At 47.4% G+C, this 24,514-nt stretch overlaps 2 protein-coding genes across 2 annotated transcripts; both read right to left on the reverse strand.

Annotated features, from left to right (window-relative positions):
* Window positions 1-439: 439 nt before the first annotated feature.
* pdia7 (protein disulfide isomerase family A, member 7) lies at window positions 440-4,735 on the reverse strand. Its single transcript, XM_067237518.1, has 13 exons — window positions 4,467-4,735; window positions 4,060-4,138; window positions 3,682-3,799; window positions 3,485-3,592; window positions 3,113-3,242; window positions 2,779-2,892; window positions 2,518-2,643; window positions 2,160-2,339; window positions 1,836-1,944; window positions 1,504-1,632; window positions 1,227-1,306; window positions 1,053-1,110; window positions 440-955 (listed from the first exon to the last, which is right to left on the reverse strand). Exons 1-13 carry the CDS (start codon window positions 4,628-4,630, stop codon window positions 866-868), a joined length of 1,485 nt encoding a protein of 494 aa, XP_067093619.1. The 5' UTR covers window positions 4,631-4,735; the 3' UTR covers window positions 440-865.
* A 159-nt stretch (window positions 4,736-4,894) lies between these two features.
* Window positions 4,895-22,737, reverse strand: gon4lb (gon-4 like b). The gene is made up of 31 exons (XM_067237428.1): window positions 22,709-22,737; window positions 21,694-21,908; window positions 21,098-21,205; window positions 20,711-20,934; window positions 20,354-20,428; window positions 19,245-19,292; window positions 19,105-19,149; window positions 18,840-18,938; window positions 18,523-18,630; window positions 18,087-18,257; window positions 17,696-17,903; window positions 17,088-17,189; window positions 16,833-16,873; window positions 16,500-16,618; window positions 14,576-14,828; window positions 14,320-14,406; window positions 14,049-14,229; window positions 13,646-13,796; window positions 12,478-12,628; window positions 12,251-12,367; window positions 9,921-12,011; window positions 9,474-9,738; window positions 9,078-9,241; window positions 8,619-8,816; window positions 8,218-8,361; window positions 7,624-7,932; window positions 7,429-7,527; window positions 6,948-7,182; window positions 6,021-6,348; window positions 5,788-5,890; window positions 4,895-5,576 (listed from the first exon to the last, which is right to left on the reverse strand). The coding sequence occupies exons 2-31, from the start codon at window positions 21,893-21,895 to the stop codon at window positions 5,457-5,459; spliced, it is 6,546 nt and encodes a 2,181-aa protein (XP_067093529.1). The 5' UTR covers window positions 21,896-21,908; window positions 22,709-22,737; the 3' UTR covers window positions 4,895-5,456.
* Window positions 22,738-24,514: the final 1,777 nt, after the last annotated feature.

Raw genomic sequence — 24,514 nt, forward strand, 5'->3', positions numbered from 1 at the left:
ACTGGAATGGTAGTCGGGACATGACTCAGTCAAAATACAAATATGAATGTCGTAGGCATTTATTAACATCCGTACATTGCAAACGTCTTACCACCTGCAAAACACGCTTTCAGTAGTAAATCAGTTGCAAATAAATGCAAAGAAACGTGATGCAAGTTACAAGATATCTTCAACATCTAAAACATTAATCTCTAAACTATCTGGACAGAACATACTCCTTGGTTACATTATCACTTTCAACAGTGTGGTTTTCATGAGGAGCCAAAATGGGTGCTTTATTTACCAAGTCTAAAACATATTGTGCTCTAATGTGGCTTTTGAGACTCATAACCATGGAGAAGTGCATTACAACTACATGCTAAACCATATACTGCAAAAGATGACAGCTTAAAAAACGATGCCTGGTATCAGTGGTTATCACCCATTTCAACAAACTTCCAAATGTAGGAAACTATATGTGGATCTCATTACTTTATTAGTCCTAAATAGCCATTTCAATCTTTAAAGTCACCTTACGGAAGTTTGCATATTTATTCTATATCTATGTACTGACAAAAGAGCCCTGTAATGCTTTTATTTGAGATTTCACATTCTACGGCTAAGCAATGGCTACCTAACATTGGCATCCTCCATTTTATATTTTTACAGTTTTGTGACAAAACATTGATTGTGTAACTTCCAAAGTTTGCCATGTGCCAAATTTAGCATTCAATATTGCTGGTAAGGCACAGAAAAATCAGAGGCGATCTTCTGGTCTGTAACAGTTTGTGTTCAATGGGTGGCTCATCTAAAGTAGTTCATTTGTCTCATTTGCCTCCTTCCCAGCACACCCACTTCAACTCCGATTGAATCCTGTCTTCTTTTCTCACAAGTCTTCTTTGGCAGTACCCAGGACGAGAGGATGTGTGGCCTCTTTCTTCAGGAAGTTGATGAAATCATTCACCTCGCGACCACCCTAGAGACACGTATGAAGCAAAATGTATATTCAAGGACGTGATTAAGAACTGTGTGACCAAGTTAGCTAGACTTCCTCACAGTGTTGTGGGTCTCACCTCATATCTTCTTGGTTGGTCCTTTAGCCCCGCTGGGGCAAAGTAAATAGTCGGGAACCTGAAGACAAAAAGGTAGAGATACCATCTGATCAACAACACAACAAATGGCCGTAGAGCGACAAAATCAACCCATGAGCAGGTAAGAAAACTGTAAGGTAGGTGGATGATGCTTACCCCTGGACGTCATAGGGCAGTGGAACATCATTAGCAGTGGCATCCATCTTGGCTAAGACAACATTTGGATCTGCTGAGAGCTAATATGAAGGCAATACAAAAACATGGGTTTAATAGAAGCATGTGCATGACAATATATCGACTTCTGCGTAATTTTATTGAAAGGCTATATGCTGAGCAGAAACAACTGCATACACCTGTATGGCCTTACACATTGTTTTACACGCCATCAATACAGTGGGAACAAAAAAAACATGAGGGAACAGGAATACTATACCTTCTCCCCCAGCTCAATGTATTTGGGCTCCAGGCTTTTGCAGTGGCCACACCAGGGGGCGTAAAACTCCACCAGCACATCTTTGGTCACATCATTCACTATTTCCTCAAAGTTATCTGCCACCACCACCTGAATATGCAGGGAAATGCATTAGTCTGGGAGTAATCTTGTTCAACAACGCCAGTGGGCACCCTCTAGTCATCAGAGCAAGGACCAAGCAGTTGAACACGGGCACAGTTTACGAGTGTGGATAAGTCCCTCCTATTGGTTTCCTGTCAAGTGACTAGGGCCAGCATAGACAAAAACTTGCAACCCTACAGCCCATGACACACCTTTACTGGGCCGCTGTTGCTTTCTGGGACTGCTTCCGACTTAACGTGTCTCTTCAGTTTGCCAGCAAAGTAGTCCTCCAGGAATTTCTCCAGGGACTTACCATCCCTCCTGCAGACCAGAACACATCAGGCCAACATAAATGTCTAACAAGGTTTGAGTGTGTAGGACGGATGCGCAAGCTCTAATTTGCATACATGACTTGGGGAGTATACAATATAAGTGTGAAATAGGTGTGAGCCAAGTCAAAGGGTAAGAGCACCTGTGGTAAGAGCAGTCTCTGGCACAAGAAGTTGGAGAGATGTTTTGGCGAAAAAGTTACTTACGTGAACTCCTCCTGCATGATATACTTGTGGCCGTTTGTGGTCCTGATGGAGATGATGGGCAGCTCTCCCCCATCCGCCCCCACGCTGAACTCCTCCTCCAGCTCATCCTGAAACTCTGCCCTGTTAGCCACAGCATAGCTCAGCCCCCGGGACTGGAACTGAGAGGCCACCTTCATCACCCTGAGGGGAGGGTCAGACAAAGGAGTGGGGGTGGGGAGCATTCAGTGATGTAAAAAAAAAAAAAGCATTGAATGTCAAGTGAGTAGTATAGTTCTGCAATACATCTTCAATTCAGAGTAGACTGTTCAGAGTGTTTGCCCATCCATTATGGCTGACTGAATGATAACTGACAACTAACCTGTTTCTCCAGTAGTTGGTTCCTTTGATGTTGCGGTGGTAGTCCACGTTAAAGTAGGCTGTAAGCAAGTCCAGCCCCCTCAAGTTCTCTCTATTTTCAGGAGTCAGGTGAGGGCACAGCCCAAACCTGATAGGGGGACAAACATACCGGATTGATATAATGCAGGAAGAGAAAACAAAGTCCAGAGAGCAAGAAAGCACCTCCTCACTCAGCTCTATCCCCCTTCCCAGTGGTTCATCTTCCCAGACATACAAAGCTTACACATTGTCTTTGATGAACTGTCGAAGGGCAGCGGTGGACACATCCTCGCCAAACTTAGCCACGCTCTCCTCAAACTTGCTGCTCAGTCGCGGGGGTCGGAAGAGCAGCACACTCCTGGTTCACAAAAACAGTGTGCGCACAGACGAGTGCACGCACACACACACAGCATCTAAAACCTGTATTTTTGTGTCATGTAGTGCACTCAACTGCAGTTTGGATTTGTTCCAAACTGATAAGACTGGCATTAAAGTAATGAATCCTGATAATTGGGTATTGAACATCCCCTCTACAACAGGATAATTTCCTGGTAATTGTCTAGAAGTTTCGAACGTACTCTGACTCCACGCCGTGGCTGAGGCCCAAGCCGAGGTCTGTGGTGTGGCCGAAGCGGTAGCTGTCTCTCATGCTGCTGGACGCCTTCAGGAACTCTGCCAGCTGAGGGCTGTCACCGCTGGAGAAGAAGCCTGACCACAGGTAGGGAGAGTTGAGAAGGACTGACATGGAAACATACTGGAGAAGGTAAAAAATATGGCACAAAACGTCAAAAGGAAAAGGTTCAAAGGAGAGAGTACAGGAAGGGACTTCAATTTGACATAGGAAGATGGAACATAGGGGGAAGATGGATGACTTGTTCTATTTTATTAGTCTTCCTGTGATTTGTGCTACTTATACTTTGGTCATCAACTGTTACAGGATTTGTACTCACCCACCACGCTGGCCTCAAAGTTGTTCACAAAGTTGTTCAGAGCTTCCTCAGTGTGTAACGGGACCGAACTGGGACCTGCCTGTTTCTTCATGAAGCTCACAATACCATCTATTAAGACATGTTGACAATAATGTATAACATGGCATATTTATACTTAGAAACACACAGTCACAGAAGCACAATTAGTAGTAGTGCACCTGCACTCCGGGGGCCATCATAGGCAGCAGAGTCCTCTCCGTTGCGGAAGATTTTCAGAGTGGGGTACCCATTGACCCCATAGCGTCCACATGTTTCTGAGTTCACCGTACAGTCCACCTGGGATATAGTAATCATGGGTAAAAAAGCCAATTTATCAGATTTAGAGATGCAGTAATATAGATATAAGGCCTACTGTGGGAACTGTTCCAAGTCCACAAATGAACAAAAACCACAATAGTTGAAAGGCAACTCCTAAACTGGAACATGATGAATATCCTGGCAGGATATTAGACAATCAACACAAAAGATTACTCGCAAAATATCTTTGTGTGAGGACATTCCCTAGTACACTTTATGTGACGGTAGGCAATACTCACTTTAGCCAAAGAGACAGTCCCTTTCAGTTTGGTTGCTGCAGTTTCATATTCTGGTGCAAGTTTCTGACAGTGACCACACCTGGAGGAGGTTAGGAGATGGTGAATAAGCAGCTCGTTATGTCGGCATGGATTGTCGTTAAGACTAGAGGAAGTAACATATCGAGCTAATCATCATGTACGTTGAGGTGTGATAATAATGTGTGACGGTTGAGGTAACTGGTGCAAGTGTGGCCAAGAAAAGAACGAGTCGACATTTCTCAACTTTCTCAAATGATTAGCCAACTAGCACACACCGAGTTGAGCTAACTGGATAAATTCATCTACTTGCTTTGAATGTACAGTACTTGCAATTAAGCATCGTACGCCTGACATGCATACAATAGTAAAATGTCTATAACGTTGCTTACCAGGGGGCAAAAAACTCCACCAGCATTGTCTCCTGCTCGGCTGCCGTGTATTCGAAATCGGAGTCACCAAGATCTAGCACATCGCTAGCAGCCGCAAAAAGGTCGTTGCGACCAGCCAATACAAACACCAAAAACAGGTGAGACCAACGCGAAAACGTATCCATCTGTACAATTATTATCTGAACACCCTAAAAGTTGGATCGGTGTTATATTTCTGGTTGCTGTAGATTGCAACCGTGCGGCCCTGCTTGCGGCAACAAATTGAATGGGTGAAGGTTCCGCTTTGGTTTCTGGTTCGGGTGCGCAGTGACGTAAATCTATCGCGCGGGTGGGTTGTCCCAGTTCCGTCTCCTACTCCAGTGAGATGCATACAACTTACACCAACAATGCATTTGGTAACACTAAATATGTATCATATTATTTGTGCATGTACAATTTTTATTGATAAAACTACCACCATTCATCCACAGATGATTGAATACTTGCAAGCCAAATTATGAGGCACACATCGATATTGTATAAAATAAAACCGCATCTCAGAACTGTGCCACACAACTGTACAACCAATGCTCAAAAAAAAAAAGGGCGACCACTGCATTTTTTTTATAAACATTTTAAAACAGCTCATTGAAACACATACTATTCTGCTGGTGCAATTCAACATCATCATAACTTAAGAGTTCCTTTATGCCTGACCACTGTCAAACATAGAAGCTGCCCATTGCATCGCTGGTTTTACTTTAACTTTGTAACATACATATATATACACATCAACATATATATAATATATGCCAGAAATGACCATACGGTCCAAATATTGTGAATGTCCAGACATCACAAGAATCTTGACGTGAAAAACCTATGAAATAAACGTAGACAAAATACTGCATCCCTCCTTAACAAAGCTGTTCTTGAGAGGCATGTAGTAATCCGTTTCAGGTGTGTTCAAATCAGACGTCTCTGTGCAGTTCAGAACTGGTCCATTCCAGTTCACTCCAGCTCCTCATCAGTGGCAGCCTTTTGTTCCGTAGCAACAGCCTCATCCTTGGAGTTGACCTGGCGAGCGGCAGTATGGAACAGGTGCATGAGGTCCCTGAAACGCCGCGACACCTGCAGAACCCGGTAGGAAAGGGACAAACAAGGACCAGTATGCATCAGAAACCTAAACTAGTCTGAATACATTTGATATGATATTCTAAATAGACTTAAGGTCTAATAACTTGCCCAAGTTGAGGCATAAACCTCTGAAACACAAATGCTGACCAACTTTTAGACTTTTGTTTATGGCATTTTGCTAAATCCAGTTAAAGCAGCCATTTACTTCATTAGGTGTCTTATTGCCCAGCTGTGTAGAGATTGCTTGAAAGGTACTCTGGTTGGCTCCTTGCAGCTGGCAGGTTGTTAGAATGACGCGGTCCGCCTGCCTGTGGGCCAAGACCGAGATGCATTTTTAACTCAATAACATTTTATATATTTGTATTAATATAGAATCAATTGCAAAAACTACAAATAAGAACACAAGAAGCATTGGAAGTAAAGAATGATCTCGCTCACCTTGTCCAAAGGATAACCTTTTCTCCACTTGCAGTTAGGGAGATGTTTTTGGCACACACGGGTGGGTCAGAGGGGGGGCTGGGGCGAGGCTGAGGGGGGGTCTCCATCCCTCCTGAGAGGGGGACTGAGGGGCTATGAGATGAGCCGGACCCTTCTCTTTCCATCCTGCTTTTCTTCGGTGAAGGACTGGTTTCTCCCTTCCCGTCTTTCCACTCCTCCACCTCTTCCACCTCCTCCTCTTCCTCCATTTCCTCGTCCTCCTCCTCCCTCTCTTCCGTGAGAGGGAGACTGCCTTCCTCAGTGCCCTCCCAGCAGTCCAGTGCTTGTGCTGAGAGAGAGAGCAAAAATTTGAATGCAGGTTAATTATCCCAATTTTCACAATTTTGGCTCTGTACGCCACAACAATGGATTTCAAATGAAAGAACCGAGATGGCAGAGGCATCTATGGAGGTTCTTCACTTGGCTGGATGTTATGAAAGGTTTTTCTTCACAATGGAAGGGATCCATTCCTAATGTTCCTGCAATCTATTTATTACAGCCTAATGATGGCCTGTTTCCCTTGCATTGAGAGCTCATTCGACTGTATGTTGTGGGTTCACAGCAACAGCTTCCAAATGCAAATGCCACACTTGGAATCAACTCCAGACCTTTTACCTGCTTAATTGATGAAGACATAAAAATAGCCCACACCTGTCAATGAAACGGCCTAAGAGCCAATTGTCAGATTACTTTTGGTTCATTGAAAAGAAGGGGGCTACATATTATAAAGCTGTAATTCCTAAACCCTCCCTCCAATTTAGATGCAAATACCCTTGCATTGAAGCTGAAAGACTGCTGAACTTGGAATATGTTTGGGTAAACAGCCCAAATAACAAATCTTGTGTCAGCGTCCAAATATTTGTGGCCCTAACTGTCATTTGCACATACCAGGCAGTGGACTGTTTGCCCCACTGTCAATTTCATCTTTGACTTCAGAATCCACTTCCTTCTCCTCTTCTGCCTCCTCCTCTTTCTCCTCCTCTGGCTCTTCCTCCTTCTCATCCTCCTTTTCCTCCTCCCTTTCTTCTCCACCTCCATCGGTAGGTAAATCAGCCGTGGGGCTGGTTGACGCGGGGTACAAGGGGTCAAGACTCTTTATCGCCCTGGAAACACCATCTGGGGCCTAGGAAGGTCAGCAGTGTGTCATTCTTTAATTACACAATTGTCAATTTCTTATTATATGTAATATACCGAATACTAAATGAGAATTTCCTTCACTCTCACTTTTTTATAATATACATTTGTTTCATTGTCACAATATACCATATTACTATTGCAAACCACCTTTAAAATATTTTAAATAGCTTTTCCTAGGAATTCCTAATTCCCTTTGGCAGTGTAAAACAGCCACAAAAGGTTGTTAGATTACCTTGTTTATGTGACAACGAGAACACCCTTTCCTTTTGTGTCGACGAAGCTTCGCATCGTGACAGAGGCAGGAGCAATCCTTTTCTGGCCAATCACACTCCTGTGTAGGCAACAACCGACCAATCTGAATTATAAAGTAAAATCATTTGGTGTCAATTAGAAATGAAAGTAAAAAAAAAAGTATTTCCATCCAAACCTTATAGTTGCCAATGGAGCCCATCTTCCTTCTCCGGCTTCGCGCGGATATGGGGGGAATCTTCTGCCCCTCCTCCTCTTCCTCCAGATCAGGAAGGGTAACTTCCTCAAACCCGCTGCTGGCCCCTCCCCCGGACGCCAAGCCGGCCCCCTCACTGCCTTCCACGCCCACCCCACCCTCCTCCGGCCAACAGGCCTCCTCAAACTGCCCGGGGCGGGCTGGGGGAGGGCGGAGCTCATCAAAGAACACCCCAAACTCCCCCTGCAGGTGGGTGTGACCCTTCAGTAGCGACGACATCAGCGCTTTCAGCTGTTGGAAAGACAGAGGCCACAAAGAGAGAAGGCCGTCTTAAGATAACAGAAATACAGTGATGCCGTTGTTAAGACATAAGGAAATGACAATAAACAGAGAACATCGACATTGAAAACTGTTTGCACACTTATTTACAACTCAATCTGGAGGTTCGCATAAAATATTTACACTGAGCACTACACGCTTTATGAGATCAAAATTTACTGCAGCAAATTTGAAATGAACCACCCAGCAAAAGCGTTTTTCTGGGCTCAGACCATGGGGAGGCTGTGAGTAGCGTACCTCCTCTATGCTGGCGGGCCTGAGGCTAGGGCCTCCCTGCAGAGCCTTCACTATCTTCTGGTAGTGAGACGGGTTCTCCCCAAAACTGATCTCCAGCTGGCGCAGGAACCGCCGGCTTCGCTCAAACGCCTGCTGCTCCTCGAACTAGATCAGGGAGGGGGGGGGGGGGGGGGATACGAGGGTCCGTGAGGAAAGGAAGGAGCAGAATAAATAAAACGGAATAAAACGGAAAGTGGACATGTTGACAAATGTATAGAGAAGGGCACAACATCAGGCCTCATTGCAACAAAAAGAACCTATAAAAGGAAACCAAGCAGGCATTGCCTGAATATGCTACAGCCTCGAGCCATGAAAGCCACTGGGCTGCTTGAGAAAGACAAACAGGAGGACATGGACCCTACCAGGCCACACTCCAGCGCCTGGTCGGGGAGGAGGAAGGCTGCAAAGTCCCGCAGGAGTTCCGTCCGGTCGGCCAGGACGCCACGCAGCTGTGTAAACAGGTCGACCACACTGCGCCCCTCGCCGCCCTGCTCAAACTCGTACAGCAGCCCCAGAAACTCCTCCACCTTCCCCGGGACGTCCTGGAGAGTCTCCCTCACCTGAAGACAGGATGGGGAGGATGCATAGGGGGGAGAACTGAAGTCCATAAAAGCAAAAACTTAATCTCCTATCATGCAAGATAATATGATAGCTAATATCAGCCATGAACGCAAATATACCATATCCCATCATGTAAAATGATAGCTAATATTTGTCATGAACGCAAATATATCACAGTGTAATATCTGCTATAAAAGGATTTACAGTGGCCCCCACAGACAAGACAGCCTGACTAAGCGAGCCTGTTAGCTCCTGCTCACCCTGTTGAGGTAGGCCTGGGCGAAGGCGTTGTCCTTGCTCTCCCTCAGGGGGTCGTTGTCCAGGATGTGGTCGTCATACAGCAGCAGCAGCTTGGACGCGTCCTTGCTGTCGCGCTCCTGCCGCCTGGCACGCCTAAGGCCGCGGGGCGGAGGTCGGCCCCTTCCTGTGGAACACATCGTCCAAACTGAGACAGATGGAGACGCCTGCATTTTGGGTGTGAATGGACGATTCAACAGGACATTAAGCTGTTGGGTACCACGATTCTTTGTGTTAAGACTTCCGCTTGATGTTTAATGCTATCAACTTCAAACTTCCTTTATTCGTCAAAATAAAATGTCAACGATTTCTTCACATGAATGATCTGTGTGAGCTTGGTCCAGTATCTCCTGACTGACCTCGGCCTCGTCCGGCAGCTTTGCCGCCGGCCCTGGGGGCGTCTTCTCCTTGGGGGGCGTCTTCGTCGCCCGCCGCCTTACTGACCCCGCCCTCCCCGGGCTCCAGGCCCTCCCCCTTGGCCCCCGGCCCCTCCTCTTCCTCGTCCGAGTTCTCCTCCTGGGAGTTCTGAGAAACAGGGGAGTTTGGCGAGGCGTCCTCCTCGGAGTCGCCTTCTCCACACAGCCGGCCTTCTGACGCGAGCCACGTCAGCTTCTTCATGGTCTCCTGTGGGATTCCAGAGATTGGGTACGGTAACTAAGTAGTTAACAAAGCTCAAGGGAACATTTTCCACCACCAGTTTACTGTATTGGTATCAATGCAATTTACTACACACATGCTTATAATGTATTATTTTCAGTAAAAATAGGGGGGGGGGGGGGGGGTTGATATTGATAGGACTCATGTACCTGCAACTCCGGAACGGAGAGGACCGATTCCTCGGAGGCAGATGACATCACTTCCTCTTCATCCTCGTCCTGTGTGAGGTCATCGAAGTCCTCTTCCTCCTCCTCGTCGCCTTGCCTCTCCGGGTCCCCGTCCCCGTCCTTCTCCCCGTCCTTCTCTCCTCCGCTCGCCGCACCCTCCCCCTCTTCCTCCCCCTCTCCCCGGCTTCCGCCCTCTCCCTCCCCCCTCTGCTCTCCGTCTCCCTCCCCCCTCCCTCCGTTCCCGTCATCCCCTCCTCCCCCGCTGCCTTCCCCTTCGCCTCCCTCCCCCTCCTCCTCCTCTCCTTCGTTCCTCTCCCCTTCGCCTCCACTTCCTCCCGGTGTCTCTCTACCCACCCTGATCATGTCTGGCATGGTGTGGTGTCCCCCTTTTCCAGCTCTCTTCTCCTGCTCTTCTCTGTTCAGATCCTCCTCTGGTGGGGCGTGCGGGGGGACCTCGGACATTCCCGAGACCCTCTCCAATCCCAGCTCCATCCTCTCCTCCTCTGCCAAACTGTAACCCTCCTCCTCCTCCTCCATCTCATCCCGCCCTCCCTCCATCCCGTCCGCCATCATCCTCTCCAGGGCGTCGGCTCGGCTGTCCAGGCTGGAGCAGGGGCTCCCGGACGATGCCGACAGGGTGAGGAGGGGACCCTCCAGATTCCCCCAACCGCCCCTCTCCTCCTCCTCTCCCTCCTCTCCCTCCTCCTCTCCTTCTTTCTCTTCCTCAATCGCCCCATCTTTTAACCCCTCCACCAGCTGGTACAGCTGTTCCTCCAGGCTCTGTCCTGCCGTGGCGTTGGGCAGGTCACAGTCCAGGGGAGCCTCCTGCTGGGTCGCGGCACTAGCTGGTGACGCAAGGCCGGTGGGTAGACCTGACGTCAGGGGGGCTAGCTGCTGTTGCGGGGCAGGCGAAAGGCCGGGCTCGCTGCCTAACTGCTGGAAGTCATTGTGAGTGGTGTTGAGGGTGAGGCAGTATTGAGGTACCCAAAAGGTCTGGGTGGAGCCGTTAGAGGTCATCTGGAGCAGGACATAGTCGGAGTTCCTTTCCGTCGAGGCCCCCTGTGCTGAGGGGTCTGGGACAATGGTGTTACCGTGAAGCGAGAGGCTGTTTGTTTGGCTGCCGTGCGGTTGGGAGTTTGCGGACGAAGGCTCGACCACGCCTCTGACCTCTGACCTCTCTACTGGCTGCCTCCAGCTGCAGTTCTGATTGCTCAGGCTAGGGTTGATGGGACTTGTGGTCAACTGAGAGGGGAGGAGGGGTGGCGAGGGCGCGTGGGAGAGGAACAAAGGAGCCGACTGAAGTCCATAATCTGGCAGGGTGGATGTGCAGCTTAGGTCGAGGTCCGGGCTGGGGGGGGCTGGTAGGATGGGCCTGGCGGGTGTTCGTTGGCGGGCCAGAGCTGCTTCTCTGGCTTTAGCTCTGTGGTTGGAAGTGGGGGGGCGTCGAATACGCCAAGGGAGCCAAGGGCCTGTTTGAGGGTCCGTGGAGAAGGACACGGTGGGGTTCTCCTTTAGAGGGGCAGGATGGATGGGTAACAGTTTACGTTGCTGCATCTGTTGGCAGGCTGTTTCTGTGGGAGTGGACATCACGCACGTCGCTACCACCCCCTGGCCTATAAGGTGGGATCCCGTGGGGGTGGCTGGCTTGATCTGCATGAGACCCGAGGCCACTTCCCCATGAGCAGGAGTAACCAATGGCAAGATCCCTTGGAATGGAGTGCTCGGGGCATTAGCCAATAGGATGACACCGTGTGAGGGAATAGGTCCTGGGATGTGGGACAAAAAGCTGGGTGCCTCTGTGGGTGCTTTGGCTAATGGTGCTTTGGCTAGCGGTGCTAGAGAGCCCGTGGGGGTGAAACCGTGAATTGGGCGAGGTTTGGGGGCGATGGGCGGGCGGCAGACTCGGTCGTTCATATGGGGATGTAGACGTAGCCGGACGTTTCGGGGCAGAGAAGGGGGGTACTGTGTTCCTCTGGGGAAGGTATAGGAACGCACTGGTGATTCTTCATCCGAGTCTTGCCTGTTTGCTTTGTTATATGCCATTACTGCCTTGTGTATGACAGGTAGACTTTTCTGCAGAGAATTTATACAAACAAGTGTCAGTTATACCTCAGCTTTTGGAGTTTAAGTTATCTACTGAAGTATGGGTGCATGTGAAGCCCTCCGTGACATTTCTTGAAAAAGGGCCATACAAATTGGATTTCATTAACCAGCCTACTAGTTATGTACTAATACATGAATATCAGTCTTGTTCTTGTTGACTTTTCACTTTTCTGTGTAACTTCTGTCCTGAGTGATGGTGAGGTTCATACCTTCAGCCAGTTTGGCATGATGGACTCTCCTCTCTCCACAGGGGGGCGCTCCTCCCCAGGCATGACCCTGCCACATGCCAGGGGCATGGCAGGGAGGACGTGGTTCTCATAGTACAGCTACACAGACAGCGAGAGAGAGAGACACACAAATAGTATGGCTGTTATTATCACTGAACGTAATGGTTCCCCAGGTGACTCCTGGTGATGGTGTTGATGAGGGGCCCCACCTTGAAGATGTTGTGAGGAGCTTTGGGGCTGAGCATCTCCTTGATGTGGGTTCGAAGGTGGCTGTGGCTGTGTTTGCGGATCAGGTACTGGCACATCAGATAGTGGGGCATCTGCGTGTCTTTGAAGTGCTCCAGGCCCAGGACTATGAGACTGGGGAGACAACCGATTTGGTCCTTGAATTCAATTCATGTTTCATCCGAAATTCGTCCGACAGTTAAACGCCGACGTGGCTCACTTAGATGATGATACCGGGTTGTGTGAGTCATCAAACGATTAGCCTGCGGTGTACTAGGGGAGAGGTTGTTTTAGCTCAGAGGTGAGTGATTTCAAAATGAGAAACAGACATTTAGAGTGCATTCGTTTCTTGGAACAGAAGGCACATATTGCGGTACTGATGAAGAATTGATGAGATTGATTATCTTCTAGTAAGTGTTCACATAACCTTCTTACACAGGTCGAGTTGATGGCACCTGATTTACCTTTAACATTGTGGTGGCGAAAATTGATTGATTAGTTCTAATTAATCCCATCATTTTTTATTTGACAAGTGTAAAACGGTTTCCTTTAAACAACAGTCTTGTTGTATTATTAGGATATATTTTCCCACGAATAGGCAGGTTTTCCCTTTTGCTCTCTGTCAGGGAGGAGGAATAAAGTCTGAATAATACCTCCAATTAAGGAACTAGAGACCCATAGAATCTAAGCATGGAAAGGTCACTTGAGGAGAGGTAGTCCCGGAATAGATTTGTGCATCAGAGTAGGAAAAATTATAGGAAGGTTAAGATCAGCTGTTGAAATTAATTGGGGAAGAGGGGAATGTTTCACACTATTTATGCTATATAAATGACCCCATGTGAAATGATAGGAGCTTCTGCTTTAGCCGCACACCAATTGTAACTCGCTTCAAGCTTAAATAAAAAACCAGTTATATTTGATTCAAAAGAGCTTTTGAGTTTCCTTAGACCTCGTATATACATGTATAATATATCCAACCAGGTTTTATGGTGCGTTTGTGTGACCAGATTCTAATTCAGTCTTTTGTGTCATCTGTATGAACCTGAACGTGGATCCAAACACAAAAACCCTCAACCTGAAGGTTGGTGTGATATGGCCTAGGAAGTGGTCATATAACGAAGTGGATCCTTAGGTGAGTTTGTTTGTGGTCACCTCTCCTCCCCCCGTGTGTGGTGGTTCTTGGTGCGAGGGCGGTGCAGGGCTGGGTCCAGGCTGCAGAGGGGCAGGAGTTCAGGGTACAGGAACACAGGCCTGGTGGCCAGCAGCCAGGCAGTTGTAGCAGGCAGCTGGGCATAGGTGCGCGCTGTGGGGTCAACGACACACATGGGAGCTCTCAGTGACTTTTAATAATACAGTCCAGCCTACATACTCTGGTCAAAGCTAGCACGTGGATGCTAATTCTGCCTCCTTTACATATTTTTTGACATGAAGATGAAGGCAGAGCTCTGTAGGTTAACCAAAAAACTAGAAACTTGGCCTCCGTTCATCTATACAATATGAACATAGGACTTTGACTCCCTGTTTGTCGTTGTTGCAGAGAAACAGACAGACTCACATTTACTGAAGGAACTGGGGTGCGTTCGAGGAGGCAAGGAGGCGTTGGGAGGAGCTTGGGGCTTGGGACACGGTATCTCCTGCTCAGCGATGAGGGAGAGCGCCCCCTTCAGGTTACACACCCTGAAGACACTGGGGGCCCCCTTCCCCTCCTGCCGCCTGGCGAATGTCTGGAGCTCCTCCTGGACACAGCGGAAGGGGGGGGGGGGGGAAACGAAGTTTGTATACTGAGTCGGGGGGGGGGGTGATTGGAGACGGTTGTGTGTACTGACCAGGTACTGTTGGGTGGTGCAGGCCTGGTGGTGCAGGGCCTCTACTGGACTGCAGAGCAGGAAGAGCTGAGTCAGCAGCTGGACGTGCTTCATCGGGGAGGAAGTTTGAAACGTCAACAAAGTCAGATGTGAGCAACTCTGGATGTGAGGTGAGGCTCGTTCATTTCATTGGCCCGCCGCAGCTCCCCCACCCTGGATCGAAAATTACGTGCATTCACATTCTAAATCGTGAAGGTGCTTGAGTCACCGCGCCTACCTGTTGGACCTGCAGCTGCAGCTGGACTTTCTGGGCGGAGTCGAGGGTGAGGGCGGGGCGGGCCTGGGGGCGGGCCTGGGGGCAGAACAGCACCAGGGGGGTGGTGCTGGAGGTGGTGTTGAAGACGTGGCTGGGGAGGCTGGGCGTGTGAGTGGGCGTGTCCTGGAGCGCTCGCCGCTGCTGCAGGGCCTCGTACTGCTCCCTGACCGCACGGCGGCGCTCGGAGAGCATGCTAGCTAGCGGAGCCTCGAACCTGACAAGATAAAGAAAATGGTCCGAATCATTGAGTTCAGTGTCAAAGGACAATTTAATCTTCTTGATTTTGTCATAGCACTGCAATAGTTCAACAGATGCAAAAAAAAAAAATTATGTCCTTTATTTAATGAAGGAACACAAAACCAACAAAAGAAAAATGCTTTCTAATATTTCTTACAAGGTTGTCCCAACGTAAAATAATGTCTCGATTAAAAGGAATTATTAGGTGCCCATTATGCAACATAACATGACCCTCCATCCCCTCTCTCTCCCCCTCCCCCTCCCAGTCTCCCTCCCCCTCTCCATCTACCTCTCCAGCTCTCCTTGATAGTCGCGCTGACAGCACCGTTTCTCAGACAGCAGGTAGGAAAGAAAAAAAACGTTCTCCACGACAAACGTCGGTCGTTAACATTTAGAACCAGACGTTATAGCCCAGGGCAGGGACTGTGACGCCAACATGCACACACCACACACGCACTTCCACGAGGGGGATTTATGGATGGATGATAACAGAATAGCATCTGTGTGTGGGTGTGGGTGTGTGTGCGTGGCCAGCCGTCCATCCATCTGTGTTAACGAGGCGGGCTGTGCGTAGGGCAGAGAACGTGGTTCAACATGCGTTCGTGGCCGGTGACGTGGCCATGTTCCCGGCGATGAACAAGCGTCGTGCCAGAAAGCCGTGTGACTCCCTCAGGTGTACGGAGGGACATGAGCGCCGCGCGGCCTGTGAGGGAGCGCGCCGGCACCAGACGTGTGACGTGGAGTGTGATGGCGAGCGTTTATAGACGTGTGAGACAGATTGTCCGTTTTAAAAAAAGCTTCCATTTATAAGACTTGTATCTAATTTTTTGGGGGGGAAACATTCTTTCTCACATGTCCACAGACATTGCTGTTTATTCGCGTCGATATTTTACTGTTGCTAAGCACACCAAGCACAAAGTGAAATGGATGACAAATCAGTGAAATTGTGTTCCTATATTTATGGTAAGTGTAGCTCAGAAGCAAATGAATCCACCTCTTGATCCTTAGTAGGTGGAAAAGCATTGCCAAAGCATTTCTGTACCTCCCTACCCAAGCAGATACAGCACTACTCTGCTGCCCTGTCCCAAAGGGAGGTGTATTATATGTGTTTAAGTGTTTGGGTGTGTATTGGGGTTTTTCAAAAACATTTATTTCCTTAGAACAATTACATACTTCTATATATCTCATTTTTATTTCGCTTTTTAAAGGAAGCTAATGTGACACCAAGGTGACATAACTCCTTGATTTCCACATAGCAAGTGTGGACGGTTGTGTGGCCACCTGCAAGGAGAGCTCCTGAAGGTGCAGGTGTAAAGGGGCCCACGCAAGACACGTACACACAGGTGACAGATGGCCGTCATAGCTCATCGAGCACAAGTCAACAAGGTAATGTGAGCGTGTGTGTGCGTGCGTAAGAGTGTGTGCGTGTGTTTGAGAGAAAAATGAGAAGCAGAATTGCGCTTATCGGCACATCAACGTCCATTAAAACTAAGGTCTAAAGCGCTGTCGAGAGTTTATGGGCAAACACTTAAGGTTGGTGTTTTGGTCAAGAGAACTGTGCTTACCAAAGGCACATTAACAAGTGATGGGGGCCGTGCGTTTTTAGGGACAGACTGTAGAGAAGTCAGATGGGACAAGGTGGCTTTACCGTATAGCTTGGGGGACGTTGAATTTGGGCATGCTCTGAGACGGAGCCTCTTCCTCCCTCTCCTCGTCCTCCTCGTGGCCTTCCCCCTCGCCCTCGTTCCCTCCCAGCTCATCCTGGAACTGAGTGTGACAAACGAGACACATTCAGGAGAGACAGGGAGAATACCTAGACCGATTCGGATTGACGAAGACAGGGTGAAAGAGACATATGTCTGTGTGTGGGAGAGACAGAGAGAAAGAGAGAGAGAGAGAGAGAGAGAGAGAGAGAGAGAGTGAAAGAGAAGGTGACAAAGCTAGAAAAAAGAGAAAGCGAGAGAGAAAGACACAGACGTACCGTTTCAAAAAGCTCCTCCAGGAGCTCGTTCACTTCCTTTTCTGAAAGAGAAAGACAAGAGACGCCGCATGAATTCTTGTCCTTCTTCAGCCAGTTGGCTCATCAGAGCGTTTTCAAGGCCTGTGTTGCTGTGGCTTCAGTTACACTGGTCAACCTGTCTGGAGGACGACTGTATTGGTCGGTGTAGGGACCGAACGTATATGAATTGTTACGTGGAATGGCGTTTTGTGTAGATCATGCCACACACACACTCACTGGTGATGCGGACGGCGCGGTCCGTCCTGTAGTCCTCCCGGTCGGGCTCGTCCAGGTCCTCCAGGAAGTTGTACTCTGGGTCATCGTCGTCATCACCGTCTTCTAAGAGAGAGAAGAAGCAAGAAAGAGCGGAAATGTCATACTTTTTTCCCCCATGTTTCACTCGGATCATTTACAACTTTGTCATTCCAACTACGTCCATAAAAACCTACGCTTTAAATAATAGAAGGTTACGAAACTACAGAATGTAACCCCCCCAAAAACATCACATAAGTCAGGATAGTATGTTGGGGCATGCTGGAGAAAACAGAGGATTGTTAAGAGGATGAGAGCCCTCAGTACATTATGTTCACCACGGAACAAAACAGGTGGGGGGGGTTCCGTGGTCTCCATTGTCATCGCCCCCCCCCTCCCCTCCCCAAGACAGCAAACAAGAAGGGTGACGCGGGGGAAAGGTCAGAATGTACGAAAACATGAGCAAGCAAACAGACAGGGCCATTAAAAACACTCGAAGTACGCCAGCATGGACAAACTACATCTGTCTGCATGTGACCTCTCCGCGAACACGCCTCTAGGACACGATCCCCCCTCCCTCCTCCCTTCCTGACCGTCATTCTCCATGTCGGAGGTCATGAGGCCCTGCAGCCACTCGCTCCAGTGGCGGTCCTTCATCGCAGCGTCGCAGTCGTACATGTCCGGTGTGATGTCCGGGGCGCGGAGCTCCGCCTCCAGCTGGCCCAGGGGGACGTCCCGCAGCGGGCGCTTGGAGCGCGTCCGGCACGCCACGAGACCGCCCGCCGCGCCACCGCCTAGCGCCTGGGACGGGAGACGGTGACACAATGAGGGGAAAGGGTCCAAAAACAGGATTGCAAACGTTATATTCAGCTGTTACATTGTGCTGTGTAACTACAGTACAGGTGCATCATTGCAGAGTAAATGGATGGACTACAGTTGATCATGCTTCCAAGCATCCTTGGTCGTGGGGAACTTCCTGCCCACCTGGTAGGTCTCAGGGTGGACGGAGCTGAGGGCCAGCTCCTCCTCCACAGCATGGAGCTTCTCCATGAAGGTGCTGTCCGGGGCCCCGGGGGGCCCACTGGAGGAGGGAGGGGGCGGAGGGGGCCCCATGGGAACAGCCGCCACCCTAAGGTGCCGGGAACACCTGGGCTTCTGTCGACGAAGATAATGAGTATGATGATGAACTCATTTAAGTAGTTTTTTTTTTTTTTTTGCTTGGATACGTTGAGATCATTTACACGAATAATACATATCAACTCATGCAAGGTTTTTGCTTGTTTGTTCGTTTTTTTTTTTTGTTTGTTTTTTTACTGTTAAGAGTCCTAAAATTAGTCAACAAAATTCAACATTTTAGACTGTATGTGAGGTGTAACCCCTCCCCAAACACAAGGACAGGTTCATGTGTTGGCAGTGTTACCTGTCTTGGACTGCTGTTTGTGGGTGAAGATTGGACTGGGGTGCTGGGCTGAGGGCGGTGGGCACACCGCGGAGACGAGGATGTGCTGTCCACATCGCTCAGAAACGTCTGTGAGGAACCAAGTCCAAATAAAGAGATTCGAGAAAGAGATAAAAACCTGATTCCTTCATGTATATACACTCTTTTCCTGTGTAACAGTTTCTGCTAACCTAATATGAGGACACGTGTTAAAGATGGATACAATTCCAGAAAAGGGAATTCCTCAGATTCTCAAACACAAATGGGCTGGTGCCTTCTGGGGAGGGAGTGTTCCATACCTCCTCAGCCGTCTCGTCCTCGTCATCCTCGTCAGGGCAGTACTCTTCATCTGAGGAGTCCTCTTCCTCTTCCAGAGGGATGTCCACAAACTGTGGGGGCTGGAACCAGGAAGTAGAGATAGGGGGGGTCATATTAGCACAGTGCTCCAGGGTGATCCAACTCTTTCTTGAGAGTAGAACAAAAAACATCTATCTTGAAATTCATCCATCACTTGAAATACATTTTATTTGTATGTGTCTGAAGGGGAAAAGATAATGGTTTCACCTCATTGACCCTTTTGATGGGTGAGATATTCCATTTGGGAATGGCCTACAAATCGGTAGCAGAACAAAAAAAACATAAATTGAATGTTCTCAAGATTCCAGAATCTTTTATTATACAACCATATCGCAGGAAATACTCACCCCCTCTCCTACCACTTGCTTCAGTCTAGAACGTGTCATTTTAGGTTCCTGTGGTGAAAAAGGTACAAATATTATACTTATTTTTAAGTGCAACAAATGGCCAAATCATTGCTAAAACCAACTTTTGAAAGTGCCTAAGTAAAATTCATGAAAACTGAAACATTAGCACTAGGGGTGAACGTTACATGTATTCGTATTGAACCGAAACGGTACGGGCGTCACGGTTCGGTGCATGAAATTACACGGAGAATACACGGTATAAAAATAATAAAAGTCGCGTGCAAATGAATTAATGTAATGCGGAACCACTGTTAGATACTCGTGTTCTTTAGGGACACAATCTGTAGCCCCACTTTAGCTCTGAAGCTCTGATTGGCGCCGCCGTGAGTCAGAGATAGCTAGCAGCACTCACGGTGCGTCGAGTATGGCGAGTGGTGGCGACCCACAAGAGATAGAGGACCCGCCGGCCTCTTTAAGATCGCGAGTTTGGGAAAACTTCGGTTTCCCAGTCAGTTAAAGTAGTACAGGCGAGAGAGTGGTGGATAAGACAAGCACTGTGTCGGCGTTGTTCAGCAGTTGTAAGGTTTGTGAGTGGAAATACATCTAACATGCGCGTTCACACTGCAGCGACGCGACAACATGCTTTCCATTCATTTTCAATGGAGCCAGGCGAATCGCTTGCGTGGTGCATTGTGGGTAGCGACGCGACCCAAGCGATTCGAGTTGAGACTTTCTCAACTTTATGCAAATGAGGAGCGCTTTTACTAGCGATGGCCAATCGGAGTGTTTTCTTATTTTTCGTAACGTCACAACCATGGTTAACATTTCTAGCTTTCCGTTTCCAGATGGATGAGAAACTAATCGCCTGTGTGGCTGCATCCAGTCCTGTACGATACGTCTCCGTATTTTTACAAAGACATTAATAAAAAGAATGAGGCCTGGCGCAGGGTTGCCGACACGGTGCTCCTGGTGTTTTTTTTTGTACTTTCAAATTCAGTCTCTTGTCCCATTACGTAACGTCGTTCTGTGGTAACTAGCCTAGATGTCTGAACCATGGTATGAACCGATCAGTGACTTCAGTGTACGTTCCACCCCTAATTAGCACTCACAAACATGGGCATGTCCTGGGTCTCCTTGATGGCTTCCTTCATCATGGCCACTACATGTTTGTTGGTAATCACCTCCTGAGGGGTACAGCACACAGGTCCATGGTCACAAATGGCTTCAGTTCATTTTACTTTAAACATTACAGTGCTGAAATGTCTAAATCGCTGATATTTCCATCCACATTAAAATTTGACCCATAAACTACCAAATTGAAAAGCCTAAACCATTCAACGAAACAATCGGCTCATAACTAGTGAATAACTGCAACTCTTAACATCCCAACGGTCCCTTAACATGTTTCCACAACAAGCAGGCTCTCTGTTGAGTTCTGTTGTTCTGAAGAGTTGTGCTCCACTCACGTGGAGGATGGTCCGAATGTGGACGGACGTCAGGTTGTGCTGCTTCGACTTCCTCTCCAGGTCGATGTCCAGCTGGCCAAACTCGTCGTCGCTCTGACTCTCGCTGTCCTGGGAGGACAACATCTGCAGGCCAAACCCAGAGCCGGGCTGACCCTCCCCCTGACTGCTGTCCGACACTCGCTTGTTCTTCCTTCTCGTCTTCTGGCTGCCGCAGCCCTCTCCATCTGTGAGGGGGAGGGGGGGGGGAAGCTTGTTGACTTGGTGCCTCTCAAACTTTCAAGTCAGGCTTCCTTTTGAAAATGGAAGAACATTTCAGGATGGGCTTTTGTAATCTATCGCAGCAAGCCCATTCAGCTTAACAACAAGCAGCAGAATGTGATAACTCACCCAGAGTGATGACCAGACCCGTTTCTGCATCATCCTCTTCAGTCTCTGACTCTGTGTGTGAGGGGCTGGAGGACTGCAGACACTCTTCTACATCCGTTGGACTTGTAGCTACAAAATGGAGGAAATAATGACAATTATCCATAACCCTAGACTGAGTATCTGCTAAACTTTATACTACTTTAACCGTTGTGTTATCTTCGGGTCATTGTGACCCACCGTCGTATTGCAACAACTTTACCGCATACAAAAACAAAGTGAAGCATTTTCTTTTAACCGTTGGGCTGTCTCAGACCCCCCACATTGCAAAGGTTAAAAGAAAATTATTTTTATTTGTTTTTGTATTGGGTAAAATTGGGTTAACACAACGATGGTTCGTTATGAACCTTTGGGTCATGTGACCCGAAGGCAGCACAAGGGTTAAAATGATATGTATTATCTTGACCAGGCAGGAAAACATTTCTCATTATGGGCTACTCTTCAGCCCAGTATATGAATATATAGAGCTACTCTCAACCTGTCACTCTCTTTTGACGTTTACTTTGGCTTCATCTAATTATTTTCTACCATCAATTCCTCCATACATAATTTGAACCTACTTGATTGTGGTATTCGCACATTGGGAACTCCTATCCCAGATTCCTTTGTTGGAGAGAAAGCAGAGACCGTCATCTTCTTCGGGGTGGGTGGTACACCGTTAGAAACCTGAAGCTCACATACAGTCTCATTCTTCTTTTGAACTTTGGAGTGTGTGGTCAACGGTTCCGGAGAGCTGTACTTGCGCTTCCGGACCATGCTCATTATGCTTGCTGGCCTGAGGAAATAAAGTTTGCAAACAGAATGGATGAGGAGCACAGTAGACAATTCGGTTTCAATATTTTAGGCTAACAACATCGACATTCCAACGCAGAGCTGATCTTAAACACACTGTACAGCAAGATAGTCAACTAATAGTGTATAGAGAGATATGGCTACTGTCTGATACAGCTCACGAGCGAGTCAGTGTGTCGTTAGCGAGTTATCCATCATCCTAGCTAGCTAAAGAAAAACAATCCCAAGATTTCTACAAAAACTCGCAGCTGTCATCGGCCACTGTACCACTAATGAAGGGACCAAATGTTACATTTACATTTTACATTTATTCATTTAGCAGACGCTTTTATCCAAAGCGACTTCCAAGAGAGAGCTTTACAAAGTGCATAGGTCACTGATCATAACAACAAGATAGCCAAAAAACATCGCGAGTAGCCAAAACATGAAGCACACATTGTGAACAACCAATAAAATGTTACATTTTGATTAGTGAAATCACTATCATTATGTTGAAATTGTGTCTGTCGAGGCATCACCAACTGACTGTGGTGGTTGTTGTTGTCAGAACTATCTATAGCATACTATTAGCCTAGCAGTAGTACTATAGCTAACAGTCTGTGCTGCCAGGTGCTACTAAGAATCGGGACCCTGCAAGTCAGCTAACGCTAACCAACAGCATTTACAAGCAAACCAATTGAGTAGGCAGGCTAATATTGACTATCAGTAGTTATTAAATGCCAGTACATAAGGTCAAGGAACACAAATAGTTTCGTAATCATAATATTGGTAGTTATCGCTTACCAGCACGGACATTTGTTTCCATCAATACCTCAGCGCCCTACAGTGTGTGCAACACGTGAAGCTGCTCCGGGTTCGAAGATTTTACACAACAGTTCCGAACCATACATGTTTTTTACATTTGTATTGAACAATACAAATTTACAAGAAGGAAAGAGACTCAAATTTGACTTTAAACAATTCACGTATAGGTGAATATATATATTATTATAAGTATTTTATGTCCGAGCTATACGTTTCAAATGTGATTAGAATTAATCATGTAGCCTACTCAGTTTGTCTTGGTAGATAAGATCCAGAGATTTTTTTATTTTTTTCAATTTTTCACATGGGTCTTGTCATGGATAGGCACTGATAGCCATACAGATAATTGCAATTAATAATATGGGTTGAGGGCACAATTGACCCAAATTCCTTGGCTAAATTAGTTAACTATTTACCGTATAGCCTACTACTCAATTCATAGGCTGATTTTCAAAACGATTTGAAAGTATTGCTGATATTAAAACTATGAGCCAGTTAAGTGTCTTCAGACAGAACACATGTTCAGATTTTGAATGACTTGGTAGAGATTCAGCAATATATAACAAACCTAAGTCAATCCATTACGTCAGTGCGTAGGGGATCGTTTCTGAGGTTCATTGGCGCATATGTCCTGCCCACTTAAATATATGACCACCTGCTTATCTGCCGCTTTTTAAAAGCATGTGAGACAATCGGACGGGGGACTTCTATCATCCATTTTCTCCACGACATGCTAGGATCCCAAGGTCCAAAGGAAATCAACAAGCAAAGACGGGACAGTATGAAAATATGACAGAAGTCAAGCTACAGCAAATCAACGTGGATAACTTATTGCTCTGTTAATGTAGGGACCTAGTTCTACTGTGTGTAAACGTTTTATTAGGCTGTCGTTCTGTAGGCTATCACTATAATGTTGGCGCATTGGCAATTCAAAAAAAGCCAGAGGACGGAGAAGAGTAAAAATGTGTCTTTACTGCAAATGGTCATGACACCAGACCGTATTCCAACATTCACAATTCCGTGCCTGCAATCTGGCCACGCAGGGCTCCTGGAAACTCCGCGCAACAGAGAAGCTTGCGCTTTCGGATATCCACGTCGGCACACCATGCCACTGTTGCAACGTTTCTCATTTTGTCAACCTCGGACCCTAAACTCTCACGGCCGAGGATCGATTCGTTGACCCAACGACACGGGCAGCAATGTCTCTCCCACATCTTCCCAAAATCACCACTCCATATGGTTTTCTTACACTGGGCGAAAGCCCATGCGTCTGTAGGAGAGAGTCGTTATTTTTCGAGGATAATTTGTCATGGTCAAACACGAACGGGGAACATCTCGCTGCAAGTATGCCCATAGACTCAATGTTTTTACCAAACACTAATTTGACTCTTTACGATTTAGGAAACATTCCTGGTGGAAAGAGGTTGGCGCATTCTTATTCGTATGATACTGCAACATCGAACCGTTGCGCATCTCGTCAAATAGAGAACGGTCCGTCACATTCCTGTTTTGACTCTGATCGCTCCACACCTGTGCCATCAGTGATGCCTGTTAATGGACGACTACAGCGACTACTGAAAAAGCGCCTGGCAGCAGTAAGGGCTCTTACATCGGGAAAACGGTCGCAGAAAAGATAACATTCATTTTTACGCACAAGTGATGAAATGGTGATGACATATGCACCCGTTTGTGAATAAAACGTTATATATATTCAAATATTTAAATAAAAATGTTAATCATTTTGTGATGCGGCATGCTCTCAAATGTTCAAAAAAGGCTAAAAAT

Source organism: Osmerus mordax, chromosome 6 (assembly GCF_038355195.1).
Source record: "Osmerus mordax isolate fOsmMor3 chromosome 6, fOsmMor3.pri, whole genome shotgun sequence".
Taxonomy (NCBI): Eukaryota; Metazoa; Chordata; class Actinopteri; order Osmeriformes; family Osmeridae; genus Osmerus; species Osmerus mordax.